The sequence below is a fragment of the Maylandia zebra genome, linkage group LG23 (genome assembly GCF_041146795.1).
Source record: "Maylandia zebra isolate NMK-2024a linkage group LG23, Mzebra_GT3a, whole genome shotgun sequence".
Taxonomy (NCBI): domain Eukaryota; kingdom Metazoa; phylum Chordata; class Actinopteri; order Cichliformes; family Cichlidae; genus Maylandia; species Maylandia zebra.
This window is the reverse complement of record NC_135188.1, coordinates 3,017,795-3,037,657: the sequence shown is the minus strand read 5'-3', so window position 1 is coordinate 3,037,657 and position 19,863 is coordinate 3,017,795. Positions and strand designations below refer to the sequence as shown.

The following is a 19,863-nucleotide window of genomic DNA, read 5'->3' as shown; positions in this document are numbered from 1 at the left end:
TCTCTGCATGAAAGAGAGATGCGTTGATTCATATAGAATATAAAAAGATACAAGATGACACAAGATAATGCAATATATTACATCACAGTGCAATGTGTCATATGGTTCAATGTGTTACCACATAATTTGATAGCATAGGACACAAGAACAAGTAATATTTAAAAAGACAGAGTGATATTGCATAACCACATTATAATTTTATGTTCCAGTTTTATTTTACATCAAAATGTTTCCTATAACCTCTCAGTTGCTCATTTATTCCCGAGCTGAGATTCTGCTTCAAACGTGTAAAAGATGACAAGATTAATCTAAAGGGTCTCAAGATGACTTACACCAAATGTGAGAAGATTCACAAAAAGATGGTTACTTTTCCTGACTTATTTTTGTGTGAAACACTCACTGAGATTTTGTCTGTTGACACCTTCAAAATGAAACAGTGAGAGAAGACGCATGCAACGACATAAGCTCCATGTTGAAAGAGTCATGGTTGCTTTGTGTTAGGTATTAAGGTCTCATAGACCAGAAAGGAAAAGGGTCAGTGCTTCAAGACATCCAAAGAATAGATGCAGCTATTTGAAAAAGCAGATTCAGTTTAAGCTAAAGCTTGGACACCATCTGTCCAAGCTTTAGCTCTTGGACAGATGGTCTCACATTTGACTCAAGAATAGTTTGGTACACAGTGGACTTTACGGTCGACTCGATGATTTCAAAGAGACCAAGTCCCGTGGCTGCAAAACAAACCCAAATCATTACCCCTCCACTTCTGTGTTTGACATTCAGCAGATATGAGCCCTTTGTGCTGAGGTGCTGTTTTTAGTTTTGCTGTGATTAAACTGCAGGAATGTCTTAAAGACATAAAGACCTGGATGGCCGCTAACTTTCTGCTTCTTAATTCAGATCAAACTGAGGTATTTGTACTCGGCCCTGAAAAGCCTAGAAATATGGTATCTAAGCAGATTCTTACTCTGGATGGCATTACCTTGGCCTCCAGTAACGCTGTGAGGAACCTTGGAGTCATTTTTGACCAGGACATGTCCTTCAACGCACATATTAAACAAATATGTAAGACTGCTTTCTTCCATTTGTGCAACATCTCTAAAGTTAGAAATATCCTATCTCAGAGTGACGCTGAAAAACTAGTTCATGCATTTATTACTTCCAGGCTGGACGACTGTAATTCATTATTATCAGGAAGTCCTAAAAACTCGCTGAAAAGCCTTCAGCTAATCCAAAATGCTGCAGCAAGAGTCCTGACAGGGACTAGAAAGAGAGAGCAGATTTCTCCTGTTTTGGCTTCCTGTTAAATCCAGAATTCAAAATCCTGCTCCTCACATACAAGGTCTTAAATAATCAGGCCCCATCTTATCTTAATGACCTTGTAGTACCATATCACCCTATTAGAGCACTTCGCTCTCGCTCTGCAGGCCTACTTGTTGTTCCTAGAGTATTTAAAAGTAGAATGGGAGGCAGAGCCTTCAGTTTTCAGGCCCCTCTTCTGTGGAACCAGCTTCCAGTTTGGATTCAGGAGACAGACACTATCTCTACTTTCAAGATTAGGCTTCAAACTTTCCTTTTTGCTAAAGCATATAGTTAGGGCTGGACCAGGTGACCCTGAATCCTCCCTTAGTTATGCTGCAATAGATGTAGGCTGCCGGGGGATTCCCATGATGCATTGAGTTTTTCCTTTCCAGTCACCTTTCTCACTCACTATGTGTTAACAGACCTCTCTGCATTGAATCATATCTGTTATTAATCTCTGTCTCTCTTCCACAGCATGTCTTTATCCTGTCTTCCTTCTCTCACCCCAACCGGTCGCAGCAGTTGGCCCCGCCCCTCCCTGAGCCTGGTTCTGCCGGAGGTTTCTTCCTGTTAAAAGGGAGTTTTTCCTTCCCACTGTCGCCAAAGTGCTGCTCATAGGGGGTCATATGATTGTTGGGTTTTTCTCTGTATCTATGAAGCGCCTTGAGGCGACTTTTGTTGTGATTTGGCGCTATATAAATAAAATTGAATTGAATTGAATGCTGTGCATTATAGCCAAGCATCTCCACTTCAGTCTCAGAAGCAAGTCCTCTGATCTATTTACATCCAACTTTACAAATCTTTGCCGTTGTGTTCGTTGTAAAGAGATTATGTTTTCTCCTGGCAAACCTTACAAGTGAGCAATTCTTGTTCAGACTTCCTCTAATTGTACAGTGTTGAACTGTAGCACTTAAAATGCTAATAGAGGCTCGTAGTGTCTAAGGGAACCTGATGGAACGTCCACTTCTAGGAAGATTGTGGTCTGAATGATCCAGACCAACATATTGTCAAAACATTTATAGATGTGCTCACACTTGCTCGAGGTCAGTTAACCAAACGCATTTGATTAGCACCAGGCTGCTACTTATCCTCTTAACTCCTATGGAAGCAATAAGAGTATATTTAGTTTTGACAGACATTGGTATTTCAATATAAGCGAATACTGTACAACTTAGACAGATACAACTGTTTTTGAAAACCCATGTAAAAAGGCTTGATTTACTTTGTTATATAGTGTTCAAAGCAATCATTTACTAACCTAAGCCTCTGAGAACAACACTGTCAGGTCATGTTTGTTGATTTCAGTCAGTATAATTTAAATTAAGTCCTACATAGATTTCCAAAGTTAAGATACTGTCATGTGTGAACATTTGTGTTTAACAAAAGATCAGCTTAAAGAAGTGAGTTATATTATAGTGGACTTGGCCAGTGAGCGATGAAAACCTATGATATCGTATGACCTACCACGCTTAGTTTAGAGCAGTGCCAAAGTTAAAATGAATTATATAACAGAAACAACCACAGCTTGCAGGTTGAGGCAATAATGATTACCTGCAATGGATATGCAGTATAACATCCACACCTTAGTTTTGTAAAGAGTTTTCTTATTGACTTTTTTTGCTGTGGCACTAGATGATAGAAGCCTACACCACCGGTAGACTATTTGTAATCGCCAAATTATCTGCAACACCAAGGAGCAGTGTCTCATACAGCACCTTGTTATCGTGAATCCAGAGGATTAGGTGGCTAGCAGTCTGTGTGTTTTGATTAGACGAGTCCCCGAGGTCTCAAACGCATCTCAAAACACAGCCTCAGGGAGCACACGGCAAGCAAAGCAAGGCAAATGTCTGTGGAACAAAACCTTTTTTAATTAACTCCGACCTCCTATTCGGTGAGGCGCCAGGCAGCTGTCTGGCTGTGTTGAGCCAAACACAATATGAAGGAAATAATCTGCTCTCTTTGCACCTGTTTGCTGTGCCAATAGCAATTACTCGTTATATTGTCCCCAGTTTGAAGAGTACATGGGTGACATCTAAAAAGCTGAAAGTCGAGACAGTGCTCTTACCTCCCCAGTTAACAAAGTTGTTTATGTTAAAGAGTAAAACGCTGAAAAGTTTGACAACAGTGTAAATGAATCAGAGCTGAGCATCTTCATGTATATTCACTGGTTTAATGACATTTTATTTTCTCTCCAGCAGAGCTGCCTAGACAAAAAGATACTTTATATAACATTATAATTATTGCCTTATTATTGCAAAGTGATGAATAATAGTGAAGAAAGTGAAATACCCAGTAGTATCCTTATAAATGATTTGAAAAACCAATGCACCGGTTTAGCTGTATTACCAAAATAAGTCTGTAATGCACCTGAAGATAAGAATGGTGCAGGTGTTGGTGTGGCAATTAAAATGTTATTGCACTCTCTCTCTCCCAGGCAAACACTGGAGCCTATACTTATCACACAAAAGAGAGAGTATCAAAAGCTGGATACAAGCTCTGGCATTGTGAAACCCAGAAAACACAAAGTGTCCATTCTCTTTGTAAATTGTCTCCCCTTACACAAAGATCATTGACTCCTCGGCCGGCATCCTCACCAATCACAGATGCAATTTCCTGTTACCCATTGTGCAATGTATGTCTCTCAGATTTGTTGTGTTTATCCAACTGATTGAAAAAAAACACTATACCAATGACCTGCGGCACTCTATACTTGTTTTGCTCATCAGTACGGCGATGCTCGGTCTGTACATTGGCACTAAATTACCCTTTATGAATGAACTCATGGAGGGTTTCAATTTGTAAGTGTCTGCGGAGTTGATTGAAACTGCAGCAATTGTAACCACTGAAAGAAAAAGACAAAGGGTGATTGTGTTAAAAGCATCGCCTTCTGCCTCTGATTATAAAAGTTAAAAAAAAACTCACTCTCCGAGCTGCAAGAGGAGAGCTGATGTGGATAAAGAAATTACCTGTTTTTCATAAGGTGTGAAAAAACAGATAGCAAACAGCGTAAAATGTGACTGCATCTGTTCTGTACCCTCATGATTATGCAATAAGCAAGCTGGTGGCATCCATCTCTTTCACTGAATGACAGTGGAGGAGATGGATGCAAATGGAAAGTCTGGATAATACAGTTAGCAGGGAGCCACAGTCTACCTACTGTACGAATCGTGTTATTGTTCTTATTCAGCCCTCGCAGGGTTCATGAGCTTTCCCAGTGCTGGCAATAAACTGATTCTTTGCTTGATTCGATAACTTCTTCATAGCTCTATCATTAAACACATAGCAAGTTAAAGATTCACTTTCGTTATTAAGACCATTTTTCTTTCTTTTTTCAGATTTAGTAATGCACAAATATTGACAACATTCGATTCTATTTGGGGCGAACGTGGTTCAGGAGGTTGGGGATCTCATTTTGTAACCGGAAGGTTGCCGGTTCGATCACCAGCTCTGTCTGTCCTGGTCGTTGTGTCCTTGGGCAAGACACTTCACTCTACTGCCTACTAGTGATGGCCAGAGGGGCCGATGGCGCAATATGGCAGCCTCGCTTCTGTCAGTCTGCCCCAGGGCAGCTGTGGCTACAACTGTGGTTCGCCTGCATCAGTGTGTGAATGAATAGTGGAATTGTAAAGCGATTTGAGGGTCTCGAAAAGCGCTATATAAATGCAACCAATATTATTAGGATTATGATTATTATTATGATTATTATGATTATTATTATTATTATTATTATTATTATTATTATTATTATTAACTAGTTAATGTAGAAATACTCACAGCAAAAAAACATGTTTTTAGCAGTGCTTTAAAAATAGGCTCCATTTGACTTTTTTTTCAATCTATTTAAAATCCAAAGGCATCTGGCACTGATAAAAAAGAAGTTCAAAGATATAAAGCACGGAAAAAAATCTAAGATTGAAACACAGGCACTTAAATTCTGTTCTTCTGTTGACCAAGCTATGCTGGGAACAGAGGCGAGATAAATATATATATATATATAAAAACACCCAGCACGCCCCTGCGGGCGGTTTATCCTTCAAGCTCGGGTCCTCTACCAGAGGCCTGGGAGCTTGAGGGTCCTGCGCAGTATCTTAGCTGTTCCCAGGACTGCGCTCTTCTGGACAGAGATCTCCGATGTTGTTCCCGGGATCTGCTGGAGCCACTCGCCTAGCTTGGGAGTCACCGCACCTAGTGCTCCGATTACCACGGGGACCACCGTTACCTTCACCCTCCACATCCTCTCGAGCTCTTCTCTGAGCCCTTGGTATTTCTCCAGCTTCTCGTGTTCCTTCTTCCTGATATTGCTGTCATTCGGAACCGCTACATCGACCAGCTGGATAGCGTAGTGATTAGACGACACGCCTTTGGAACAGAGGATCGCAAGTTCGATTCCTGCCTGGGGCGTCTGTATCCAGTAAGGGTCCTAAGGCTAGACCCCCTATGCTAAACAAGCCTACCGCAGACATGAGCGAGACAGATAAATATGAAGGCATGCCGGCTCGGACGTCGCCCGGATCAACAAGGTCCGCGTCAGGTGTTGAGGAACCAGGGCACCCTGACGAAAAGTGGGCTACTGGAACAAGAAGGCATCGGTGGGCAAGAGACGAAAACAGGGCGTTGTTGGAATGCTACTACGCAAGTAACCCCGGCGGAAGGGGCTACATGAATAGGATGAGGGACCTATGGATATATATATATATACATCGTCACGTGTGCCTGAGGGTCTCAGTTGGATCTCTGTGTTGTTTCATTTAAACTGTTCTCATCCATAAAAAGCTGAGAAACTATTGTCCTACACCAATGTCACAAAGACAAATTGTCCTACATTTACTTTATTGCACTTGGCTATAATGTGATTCTGATTCTCCTGGTGTGCTACTGGCAGTGAATCTGCCACATCAACATGCAATCTGTCCCCGGGAAGTCAATCCCTTCTTAATGACCAGCCTTTGGCAGCCTGAGCTCTCATTACTTTCATTCACAGCGCTCTAAGAGAGACATCACTTTTTAGATGTCAGTTTAATACAAATGCCCAGTCCAGTTTCTCATTAGGTATTAACATTTCAGATATACTGTCATTAAAAGGTGATTATATTCCATTATAATGGAGGTAACATCCAGGGCTGATCTCTGAGGTTGCAGCTTTAATAGGTATGGTGACCAATCAACTCTTCTGCTCATTGATTTCCTGGTTAGTCTCCACATCCTGAGTGGACATACAATACCCACAATCAATGTTTTTCCATGAGTGCAAGACTGAGAAGTGGCCTTCTTTCACCACATTTCTCAAAATATGCAAACACGTTTTGCAGTTTATTATCTCTGCCCGTGCGCTCACAAAGGTATTGTACTTGTTCTGTGCAGCTGGCCTCCTCAGCATCATTTATTTTCAAGGCTGACTGTGATTCCAATGTCGAACACTAGGTGATTTTTAACAAGTGTCAGACCTGATTTAAAAACCGATGCCTTGCAAACCTGAACCTCTCAGATTTTTTGGCAGGTTTTCTGTCACTTTTGGTGACTTCAGGAAGATGTGCAATGTGACGAAAAACCCAGCTGAGGTCAGTGTTTCTCCACTGGACGGCTCAGTGCGGACAGAGTGGCCACTGCCTAAAAATACTAGCTGCAAAAATGACTGTATTATTAATTAACACAAGTAGCGGCTACTCCTTTTGCAGGAGTTAGCGTGCTAACCCTAGCCTAGCAGTTCACCAGCTGCTTAAATCGGCTGCTGCCTGATGCCCAAACTGCACAATATCCTGCGTGTGTGAGAGAGCTTTGAATGTAACAAAGGGAAGCGGGACAGGGGCCCGGGGTGCGCAGCGTCCCCTTTAAGGCCGTTTTGGAATAATTAATGACGTCGCGCTGTAAACACGACTGACGCTCAGCTGCGTGGCCGAAGCATCCTCCGACCAAGAGCCCAAGACCTCTGTGTTTATTTCACGACGGGACTACTGGGAGGCATTGAAACAGCTGGGGTTCACCTCGTCTCTCATATGCAGTCTCCAAAACCAAGACGACGGTGCTGCATCTGTCCTGCTAAGTGCCATGGCTAGAAAAACGGACATCCCCACCTCTTACTATGGTGAGTCGGGTTGTCTTTGTTGTAGGAGATTTTCTTCTGCCTTTGTACCGTGTAACGTTATGACAGCAGGATATAACAATATCTTCTTTGGCCCGAGTCTTTATTATTAACCCTTTGCTGTGCGTTCAGGGACGGTAGCTAGCTTGCACTATCAGCTGCTAACTATTGTAGGGCTATTTAAAGGTTGGCGTGAAATACGCAGTAACGGTGTGACAACATTTCAAACGGATGTTGGCTCAAATAAGTAGAAGGACGTGTTTTCGAGTTTCGTTGCAGGATATGCTTCGAAAAGAATCCGTGCGTCTGGCTTTGATTAACTGCAGTGCTGTGATCTTTTGCCTTGCTTTGTTTACCAGGTGTAAAAGTGCCCACGGTAGGAGAATAGTCCCATCTCCACTTTCTGCTCCACTTATTATGTCGCCTTTGTTGTCAACGCCGATGTATTTATGCCCTATAACTGCTGTATACCATCATGACAACGGGACAGCTTTAGGGTTTTAGTGGGAGCTGCAGTTAGCCACCATTATCGATTAATCTGCACACAATTCTGTCGATTAATTGATCAATTTTTAGTTAGAGGGGAAAAAAATGCCCGTCGTTTTTTTTCTGATGCTCCAGATGATGTCATCAAATTGCTTTGTTTTGTCCTACACCAATCCAAAGCCAAAAGATGATCATGTTTTATGATAAAAGACCAACTAAGTAGCTAATTAGAGGCAGGGTCGTTATAAAATCATTTTATCATAATACTTAATGATATTTTAGTTGGAACAGTCAGATGATAATTCCTTCTAAAGCTTTTTATAAAGCTGACAGTGCATTCGTGTGACAGTCACCTAATGCATTCGTCATTTGAAGTTAACTAGTCCCCTGCTCACTCTGTGTAATCCTTTTAATCTCGATTAATATTCCCTGCTGTGATTTACAGGGACTTAAGCAAGGTAGGTCACCAGTGTCCACTCCTGAGAACTGTTTAGCCTATTTGACGTCCAACAACATTTGGGGTTTAAAATAAAATGTGCAGGAATAATTGAGGTGTAGTGTTTTTTTCATTGTTTCCTAATTTAGCATTCCAGATAATGTGTCTTACAGTAAAGGTTAACAGCAAGTTGTCCTTCTTCCATAACAAAGGATATTTCTTCTCTCCCACTTGCATGTTTTTGCCCCTGCAGGCATATAATGGAATATATAATCCATGTGCAGATCCACTGTCCATTAACCCGCTTGAGTAATCATGTTGTTCATCAAAACAATATAATCCTTTATCAACACCAGATGCTACACAGACAGTAGAGTATTTTTTATGAAACAAAGAGTTCCCTAGCTAATACTATTTTTTCTCTCTATTGAATGATTGACCTTTTTTCCCCTCTCACAGATTTACTCCTTTTTTTAGCTGGTACTATTGGGCTACTGAAAAGCAAAGCTACGGTGTCACTGAAATCCAGACAAAGCTATCTGCCACAGTGATAGGCCAAATCTTTGGCCCTTTTATGTGAGAAATGTGAGAAAGAATCAAAGGTATACCAAAAGATATGTTTCAGTTATTCGGTTCAACCGCTGGGATGATGCAGAACTTAATTTGATAGATGATATGTCATTCTTATCGGTTTTCACACAGCCTTCTGCATTATTATCAAGTACACGTGCATTTTATCATGAATCGTTGATCAAATTGTACACAGTCACAATGCCCACAAAATAACTCAAAGTAGCACAGGCATTGTCAGGTCTGCTCCTGACAGCTTCTAATGGGGATAGCTGCTGTGTTTTCTTTTTTCTATTTTTTCCTCCCTATATTCTGCCCCTGTTTGTCCCCCAGACCTCATGACTCCAGCACTCTGCCAGTCAAGACTACAGCCTGTCAGCAGTAGTTGATTCTCAGTGCTCTCCACAGACATACAGCTCACCACTGGGAATGTCAGACTCCAGTCAGGTCCTGTTCACAATTTTAAGCTGGTACTTTGCAGCGCATCATAAACCTGACATGTGTAAAATGCCACGAGTAACAGGCTAACTGAAGCAAACACGTGTATAACTTGTAATGTATACATTATTAATGTACAGAATACGGTTGGCGTTTAGTGTACCTGCACTTATATTCTATTGCATTGATGAATTAGAAGGCAGCAATTAATTAGGGGATATAATTTAGCCTTAATAGCATGGAGTTATTGTGCCTCCCAGTGTTCAGGTCAGCTACTTTATGTTGTTGACTCCCCGGTGCTTTTATTCAAACGGCTAGCTTGGCAAAGGAGCAATGTAAAGGTTTTTGGGTTGTTTAAATTTAATACCAGAATACTGTACATCATGATATTGTTGAATTACACTGGAAAGTAAAGTTTCACACACTAAAACATCTGTTTTGTGGATCACAGCACATAGTGAGTAACCCTAAAAGTTCAAAAAGACTGATAAGGCTGAAGACCTTCATGATGACTCAATGATGAGCACTTCAGTTTATTTTACTAATGTCACACTGTTACCTACCCTAATATAAAGTTAAGCTGATTAATGATTGTATTTGTAAGAAAAAGAGCAACATAATGCATAGAGCCATAATATCCTTCACATTCAACTGTCCTATATTTGCTTAATAGTCAGATTCAAGTGTTCTCTTGAGGCCAGTTTATTATATAACATTTCTAACTATTAGCAAGTGTTCACTGTACTGCTGAAATGTTCAGTCAGTCAGAAAAATAGGAGAGTAGCTCATAATCATTCTGTGACAGCTTTGTAAGTAACAGTATAGATATGAGTTCCATTCACCATAGAAAGTGTTGAGTCGGGCACACTGTTAATTAACAAATTTCTCGCATGGGCAGCTTCCCTAAACGCTGCATTTTTATACTGAGTCAATGCAGACTCTTGACAGGAAGCTGAGGGCAATGGTTTATAATCGAAACATTCACAGTATCTTCGTGTGAAATTGCAGTTGGAGAAGGTTGCGGCTGAATGGCCCATTTTGCACCCTAGACTAAGTGCTATTAAAGGCTTTTTAAGTGACACTATTCACTCCAAATACCTGTTTCAAATGAAGACTAATGCTCACCCTGCAGAGGATTTTGTTAGTATTTGTGGCATTTCTTCTCATTATTTTTAACAAGAGCATGTGCTTTTGTGTGCATTTTCTTAAGCAATAGCCATGCCAGTGCCTGAAATTTGAACTATATTATTCACACTTATGATAGGGTGTGTCAGTAAATATTTTCTGAGATTCACTTTTGCATAATACTGGATGGCCGTTCATTTGAGTCTGTGAAAAAGACATTTAGCAGAGAGGTTTTCGTGGGCAAAACGAGCAGAATTGAAATCTCCACTTAGCAGAACAAATATAGTCAGTGTTTATTTAGGACTAAAAGGATAAGTGACACTGAAAGTGACTTATGAAACACAACCCAAAGACCCATGCCAGGCACATAGTCTTGAGTTGTTTTAAGTCTTGGGTGATCAGTGGAACTAGAGAAGACTTGTGTGCCCGACAGCATGGCTACCTGTACTCAAACAATCCATGCATTTTCTGCCATTGATCCAGATTTGGATCACAGGGCAGCAGTCGCTCAGACCTCCCTATCCCAGGCCATCTCCTCTGGCTCATCGAGGCTTTCCAAGGTCAGCTGAGAGGGATAATCTCTGCAGTGTGGGCCTAATAGCACGTGGTTAAAATGTCTTACCTAGGAGGTGTCCACAAGGCATCCTAGTCAGTTTACCGAACCACCTCATATGGTTCCTGCAGGAGTGCAGCTGTGGCACGAATACATCTGACGGTAACTAGAGTTAGTACTTCACACTTTTCTGAATGAGCATCAGTGTATTAAAGTGGGAGATGCTGATTCTCATCGCAGTTGCTTTAGTCTCAGCTGCAAACCACCTTAATTTATTCTGGCAGTCACTGCCTGATAAGGCAGAAGAATGACATCATCTGCAAAGAGAAGAAATGTGATCCTGAGGCCGCCAATGCAGAAACCTTTTGCCAATAGGCTCCACCTAGAAATTCTATACATAAAAGTTAAGAACTGATTGTGACCTACACCTGTTTTCGTACCTTGGCTCGTGTGATTAGGTAGAGGATCATTAGGGGGTCCATTGTCCATCTTGGGGGGGGGGGGGGCACTCCCACAAGGCTTAAATCTCGGACTCTTCACCATTTGAACCTAGAACTGAAGAAGCTTCTTGGATGAGAGGTGAAATGTCTTCAAGCAACTTAAAGAAGTCCAGACGCTTTTCTTTCCAAGCTCCTTAGACCTCTTGCCCTTCCTGAGTTACCTGATTGTTTCCCAGAATTCCTTCCAGGATGACCGAAAATCTTGCTCCAAGGCCTCACCAAACTACTCCCACATCCCAGTTTTCTCTTCAGCTACTTCTATATGCAAATTCCACTTAGCTTGTCGGTAACCGTCAGCTGCCACAAGCCACCACAGCTCACTTGGACTCCATCTTCAGCTTGATGGCTCCCTTCACCTCTGCTGCCCACCATTTGGTTAAGGGGCCAACCACCTAGTGGCTGCTGCTCCTTACAGCAGTGTCGACAATGGACATGTGGACCATGGACCACTCTCTCTCAATGTCCCCAGCCTCCCTTGGAGAAGAGCTTTTGCAATTAGTATACCTAAAAACAGAGAAGATGAGCAGAAAGTTATGCATTTGAGACAGTGAAGTCAGCAAATGTTTTTAAATGTTTGCATACAAGTGACTGAAGTTATTAAACTAATATCAATTCATTTGCTTTAATCACCTAATATATTAATGGACTAATTATTACAGTTCTACAAGCCAGGTGCTTGACATTTAACCACAGACTAAATTGACAGACCTGGATTTTATTTCTGCGAAGCATTTCGTCCCTTCGAGCTTCAGCAGTTTGCCAGCCTTTTATTTAAAAAAATATAGCAGTAGAAAAGAGTGCATATGATGACATTTTTTAATAGCAGTGTTACATCCTTCCTACTGTGCTGCTACTCCTAAAAGCGCAATTGCATCATGCTTCACATAAAACTTTAATGTGTAAAATGAGATGAGGCGCATAAACAGGAAAAAAAAAACTCATCTCAATTAGTCATTCAATGATTACAGAAATCTTAAAATCTAATTTTCCTAAGTCATGCAAACAAGCCTGCCTAAAGGGTAGGATTATATGATTATTAGGATTATATATGGTAACTTTTTCCACATATACTAATTATCAGAGCTGATCAGTTCTGTTTTCGTTGTCTTTAAAGGCTAAGGCTGTTTTCATACATCACTACAGAGGCACTGTGAAAGAAAGAGTGGGTAATTGCAGGAGTTTGGCCTTTTTTTATGTATGTAGAGTATGACACCCTAAATATGTGTTTTCTCACCTTGCATATTTGGATATTGAGATCTATCCTCTTAACTCTTAAGTCTTTATAAATCCTGACCTAAGCCAGTTGAGCATGTCACTAATCTACAGTAGCAGTTGCGAGTCTCATGTCACAGAAACCCAGGGCTGCCACTGACATGCCTGGAGCCTCCAGCAGAAGTAACCAAGGTCACAAAGATACAATACTGCTACTTTTCTGCTTGGAGCAGCAGGCCAAGCTGTCAGCATCTGACACTCAGATGCTGACACCCCTCTCGGGGGCTGAATCCCATCCCGTGTCCCACTATTCTCACTGCTTGAAAGGATGTCAGTTACCACTATGTGCCCAGTAAATGCTCTTCATTTACTAGTAGGAATTAACCCAGAGGACTAGCAAGTCAGATACTCCAAGTGCAGTTCTTGACCATCTGCTAAGATTTAAGAGGATCCCAAGGGACTCCAGTACATAAACCTAAACCAGAGCTTGAGATGTTGTTGTCTTGTTACAATGAGGAGAAAAGCACTTTAAAGACTGTACTGTACTCCAAAGAGAGAAAGTACAAGAAAGGAAGAAATATGATTCTGTGCAGAAGAAAGGCAGAGAAAAAGGGTGAGATGATGCTACGTAGAGATTTGTCCATTTTTCTTTCCTTTTTTAAAAAACAAACAACACTAAGTCTTCTGATGTAACTGTTTGATTCTTTCAGAACAGATTATTGTGTTTTTGGCATGAAACTGTAGGAGACTTGCAAGTTAACGTTTGGCTTCGTGACCCTGTGTGATCCTACGTGTGCATTTCCTGATTCAACTATGAAACCTTGACAATAAACCTGTGCTTTACAGAAAATCCTGGTATCTCCTTTTATAGTTAATCCACCCAAGTAGGTCTGTTGCTACTGTGTCATGCAGAAGAAACCTGAATATGTGTAGCTTTTTAAATAAAGACTACAGGAAAACACAAAATCCCAAAGCCATATTACTGATGTTGCTTTCCTCTATGGATTGGCAAAAGCCAGTGCTTTGATCAAATATGAATGAATATACTGTACACAGCATTCAGACTTACAGACTATGCCTCCCCTGCCGAGCAACATCATTATGCTGAATTTTTAAAATTTCTGTTTTCTCTTTTTCTTTTTAACTACTGCTGGATCTAACACTCTAACCCAACGTAGCTCTGAGAGAAGTGAAATCTCTCAGCACTTCACTCTCTCCGGCTCCTGGAAATGTGGATGAATACAGAGAGTGAAAACAACAAAAAAATAGTCCTTTCCAAATGGCTCCTTTGACCCAACCCATGCAGAGCACCTGCAGTGTTCGAGCTGTTTGCCTGACCACTGTATGAAAGAGGCCTGTGTTGGACAGTGGAGCCAGGGGACACTGGTGCCTGTGTCTGCCTGTGCTGATGTTGGATGTGTTTATGGCTACAAGCTGAGTAACCCTGGGAAGGGGAAGGGTGGAAACGGGTTAAGGGAAGTGAACAAGTTGTAGTCTGGAGGGTGTGTTATGCTGTACTCCGCAGTTAATATTTCCACCCATTTTATGTGTGGTAATCGATATATGATGTAGCGCAATAAATGTGCGTGTAATCTCTGAGCAAGTGACTCAAAGGAGGTAAGTCTGCAGGTTATTCTCCTAAATTTTGAAATGCACTGAAATGAACTGCTTCTCTGACTTTTCTCTGAAGTCCTATCACTCCAGGGCAGTTGTTAGATCTGGTTTGCTTCCAGCACTGTCACTTTGAAGTTGATTTTCTGTAGTCAGTGTTAGCACATCCTGCACTTCAGAATCTGACAGTAAATATGGGCCTTGAAGGTCCCATATCATACCCCTTTTAACACATTAACGCAAGTCTCACATATCTCCAAAATGTGTCTTTTAAGCACAGATCATTCTTTCTTCCATCTCTCTATATGCTTTTTTTTGGTTCGCTGTTCCAGTGGGCTGTTGCAGTATCTGTAGCTTTAAATAATAATAATGGATTGCATTTATATAGCACTTTTCGAGACCCTCAAAGCACTTTGCAATTCCACTATTCATTCACACACTGGTGGAGGCAGCTACAGTTGTAACCACAGCTGCCCTGGGCCAGACTGACAGAGGCGAGGCTGCCATATCGCGCCATCGGCCCCTCTGGCCAACACCAGTAGGCGGTAGGTGAAGTGTCTTGCCCAAGGACACAACGACCGAGACTGTCCAAGCCGGGGCTCGAACCGGCAACCTTTCAATTACAAGACGAACTGCCAACTCTTGAGCCACGATCGCCCGAAATCCAGCAGGGCTGCTGCTGCCTACACCCTTTCAGGAAGACGTATATGCGAGTACAGAGAACCAATGAGAGCAGCATTCACTTGTAGGGCTGGGCCATATCACACCGTTCACGGTAATACCGGTATAATTAGGGATGGATACCGGTGTCCGGTGCCATGATGGCACCGGTTCTGACGTAAACGGTAGTAACCAGACCAAAAAGCAGCGCACATTTCGGTGCTTTATTTCGGTGCTTTTTTTTCCTGAGCTGTGACACACTTCTAGCCAATCATTTTACGTTTCCGAGGATAGTAGGCGGGTCCAGGTACGTACGTTCTGTTAGAGCAGAGCTACAGATTAAAAATGTCCAAGGCGAAGCGGTCAAAGTCTGGCTGTACTTCACAGCAAAAGATGCAAAGTCAGCAGCAACAAGTGCTTTAAGCTGATACTGTGATACTGTCAAAGGAGGTAACACCTCAAATCCGATGAAACACCTGGCGACGCATAGCGTTTTTTTTAAAAGCCCAGAAATGCGCCGTATTTGATAGCTTGCTGCGAGACCTCACACCTAGCACATCTACTGCGGGTGTGGTGCCTGTTATGCAACATCCCCCAAAACACAAAGAGGAGAGTCCTGGCCCCTAGCCCTGCCAGTGTAGCAGAAATGATGAGGATGATGATGGCAGCAGCAGCCGTTCTTCTCTGCGTGAGTAGCTTAATGTTGTTCGTGTGTAATTTACGCTGAGTAGGCTAACCATGTTATTACATTAATGCATGTAAGGTGAACTAGCAAACATCATCATATCTACATGCGGCTGTCTTCTTGTTTGATGGCAGATACTCTCTTCACCCTGGCCAAAAAGGCTAAAATGACCAAAGAAAAAGTGGAAAACAGCTAAACATGAGAGGTTTTTGGACAAAGTTTGTGTTTTTTCCATTGTTTAAGCACTGCTTCCAGCCAAGAGTGATACCATTAGGGTTGCCAACCGTCCCTTAAAATACGGAATCGTCCCGTATTTCGAAACAAAAGTACACGTCCCGTATTGAGCTAATAAGGGACGCACTTTGTCCCGTAATACAGTGAGAATCAAAAGTAGTCTATAACTTTTAATGGAATTAACGCTTTGTTTGAAAACATAATTCCCAGCCCCTCTCCTGCTTTGTGACCAATGAGCTGACAGCACACTTATGACAATTCGAGTATGACAATTCAGATTACCGCTCATCTCATTGGTCGAGGAAAGGTCGCTTGCGGAGAAAATACCGGAAGGCAACAGATGACCACAACAAGAAGCATGGCCAACAGGGAAACAAACGCCGACACGGCGGTGCAAGTCTCGGATGACAGTACACCTAAAGCTGGGCAGACACTGTGCGATTTTTTTCAGTCGCGTTATTCAGCTCCTGCTCAAACTGCACGATTGACTCGCAGGGGTTAGAAGTTCATAGGTCACGATGCAGGGTCTCACACTATATCGCCCGATGCTCTGATGCCTGACCTGAGTGCTCACACTGTGCCTCCATAACATGAAGGTTATAACAGAAAATCTGTCGCGCTCTCTCTCTCCGTCTTACACTCACACAGACACACACACCACCACCACCAACTTTGCTAAATTGCTAATGAAAAACATTGATCAGGCAGCTGTGATTGAACAGCAGTGTAAATCCAACTGTTTTCACGGTTGTTGTGGTCGTGATAATTTTGTGATGCCACATCGAAAAGGCTCGGATGAGCTTTCCAAAGTTCTACAAGTTGTGCCTCCATCGCTTGTGTCCAGATCACACGCTGCACAGCCGTGCTGCTCCATCTTTTACACCAACGTTTACGTGTTTGCGCGCGAGCAGTGTGAGCGGCTGTGGTGAGACCCTCACGAGCGATTGATTGATCGGGAGCTGGTCGTGAGGTGTTAATCACTTCTCGTTACCCCACGTATACTACACGATGCACGATGAAGGCCAAAATCGGTCCGATCACTCAAAAATCGGCCAAAAACCGCACAGTGTGAGCCCAGCATTAGAGCAGCAATGTTTGTTCCCCTCAGAGAAAGGGAAGAATGGGAAAAGGAAAACACCTGGCTGGAAAAAGTTAATATGGGCATGTGCAGTGAATATCAGTGCTATGTGGCCAGAAGTGTGATAATATAATTTATTTTGTGTAATAAACAACTGCAAGGATACATGAGTACAACAAATAGATGACTAATACATAAAAGTAATACATAGGTGAATAATGATGATGAGTTAAGATGCGTAATCATGGGAACAAGCGGGTTTACAAACAGGAGCAGCTGATTAGCATTAGAAAAGCTGAAATAATACCTCAACTGAAGCCAATTGTACTAAATGCACTAAATGTGCACTGTTACAAGAATGTTTTTCTTTCTATTGTTTTCTATTATTTTAAGTTAAGCAGGACAGAGTTAAAGAAAGATTTACTTATATTCTCAAAAGTTAAGCATGACAGGCTTCTGTTTAAGAAAGAGACCTGTTTTATTGTGTTAATGTTGTCATTTTGAGCTAAAAATAAATGGCTAAATGATCATTTGTTTCACATGTGTTCATATCACAAAGAATACACATCTACTTAAATCAAATTCAAGTCAAATGGTTAAAAAAATAATTTCACACACAAAAAAAGAGCTAGAAAATTCACCACACTGGGAAGGGTGAAGACAACTGGGTCGCCCGGCCCTGGCCACGAGGTGTCCCTTATTTATTTTTCAGGGAGTTGGCAACCCTAGATACCATATATGCCCCACAGCTGCAGAAAAGGCTAACATTGTTATCTTTTTACAAAAAACAGCTGAACATGAGAGGTTTTTGGACCAATTTTGTGTTCTCCATTCTTTAAGCACCGGTTTGAGCACCGTTTGAGCACCAGCACCGTTTCAAAAGAACTGGTTTGGTACTGGTATCGGATAAAACCTAAACGATACCCATCCCTAGGTATAATGTTGGGCAACGATAAAAAAATGAAATATGGCGATAGAATATGGGTAAAACGCGCATGTTTTCATATGCACATGACGGAAAAAACATGGCGGCGACGGAGAACGAGAAGGGCGAAAGCGGATCGTTAAATGAAACAGATGAACCAGAACTGGTTTGTAAAAGTGCTGCAGCTTCACTGGTGTGGAACTGGTTTAGCTTTCGTCCGTCAGATACACAACAAAGCACTATTTTTGGTAGCGCATGCTAGCGGGCCGTCGTTATTACCGTGTTGTTTGGAAAATACGGCGCACTTAAAATCAATCCTTTGATTTTTCTGAAAGTCGACAGAGCTCCTTATAACCCCGTGTGCCTTATGTATGAACTCTGGTTGTGTTTACTGACCTGGAAACAATTTTATGTGCACGGCGCTCGAAAATCTGTCGAATGTTTTAGTTCGACTTTGCGAAGCTACGAAGCCGCACCGCTTGATGGATTGTCGGAGCATTACGGCTATCGTAGGCGGAGCCTCGCGGAGTGATACGTACTGTGCTTCAACATAATATTACTGTATTGTGTGTGTATAAGCTCTTTTTAAGTTTTGTGGATGTTATACATGGTTATGCTGAGGATGTGTCGGCCAGTTTCCACTGGAAACGCCTTTTGGTTAAACTGTCAGCGAGGAATTTGCATTTGCACTGTTAATTTTTATATAACTTTAATGCACATAAAAAACAGCTGCTTGTTTAAGTGAAAATACATTGATGGGGTTTTTTGCACTAATAAAGTTGTGGAGTTGTAAAGTATTTTGTCTCGTGTCAATTATATCGTCAGTTATATCGTTATCGCAAATTTTCAAATGTATATCGTGATAAATATTTTTGGTCATATCGCCCTGCTCTATTCACTTGACAGCACAGCAGCTGATCAGGAGTTAAGTCTGTTGCTTCTAACATTTTGTTTGAGAAGTTATTTTTAAATGTAAATACAGGATTTCAGCAGTGCAGTGCAGCGGCTTGAAAAAGATGTCTTGTGTCAGTGAACTAATACGTAGTTAATTGGCCACATCCAAGTCATTATTCTATGCTTGTTCCCTCCCAGAAGAAACAGAAAAATGTGCATATGAGAACAGCTTTATTAGAAATGGAGCTGTATTGAAATGCAGTATATGTGAGGACAGAGAGGAGAAGGGAAGAGGCAAACGGAGAGGAAAAGAGCTGACGAGTTAATACACCCAGTCCTTTGCTTATTGGTTTATATTGATCATGAAATTGTCCACAGATGTCCCTTAAAATTATATTTTTAGCATAGATCTGGCTTGTGTGCTTTCACTAAACAATAAACATGTTGTTGGGTTCGGAGTTGGCAGTGGTAGTCTGTTCTGCTCTGCCGCCTTGGTGAGTTTGATCTAGCAGGTAGAAATCCAGTTTTCCACCTCCTGCAGTTTCTGGTTAGAGTAGCTGTAGAAACTGGCAGCAGATTTTTACAGCTACCTTCGGTGGCTGCGGTCCAACATCATGGAGCTGGAGGTTCCAAGGTTCCAACAAGAGAATCTCGTAAGAGGTAGCTTAATGATTTCCAGGGCTCCCACAACAGCGTCCTGGGGGGGCCTGCTGGGACTAGCTGGTTAATGTGCCGGAGTTTTCAAAACTACATCAAGGAAATTCTGCTCACAGTCGTGGTGTGCAGGTGAATAAATGTAAAAGAAAATGTTCAAATTAGTCACCAGATAGACCTGGTTAGTCCGTTCAATTATACTCTGGGAAACAGAGTGGGACATAAACAATGTTATGGTGGCTTGGGGTCAATAAAAAAGTGTATCAGCCAAGTTGATTGACCATCCACTGGCACTGACCACCAACCAAAGTCACCCGTGATAGAAACTGAGTGAAATAAAACATCAGTTTCCTAAAAAGTGTTTTGTTTCTTTTTTTCCTGGAGTCACTATTTCATTGTAGCCTAAATAACAAGACTTGCATGA

General features: G+C 41.8%; 1 protein-coding gene across 2 annotated transcripts in view; it reads left to right on the top strand.

Annotated features, from left to right (window-relative positions):
- Nucleotides 1–7,129: 7,129 nt before the first annotated feature.
- Nucleotides 7,130–19,863, top strand: part of slc44a5b (solute carrier family 44 member 5b) — a 47,980-nt gene continuing 35,246 nt past the window's right edge. The window contains exon 1 of one of the 2 annotated variants that reach the window (XM_004555060.3): nucleotides 7,130–7,381. In XM_004555060.3, the coding sequence (XP_004555117.1) occupies nucleotides 7,345–7,381 (37 nt within the window). In that variant the 5' untranslated portion in view covers nucleotides 7,130–7,344. The remainder of the gene's footprint in view (nucleotides 7,382–19,863) is intronic. The other variant, XM_004555059.4, reaches the window with a different exon arrangement.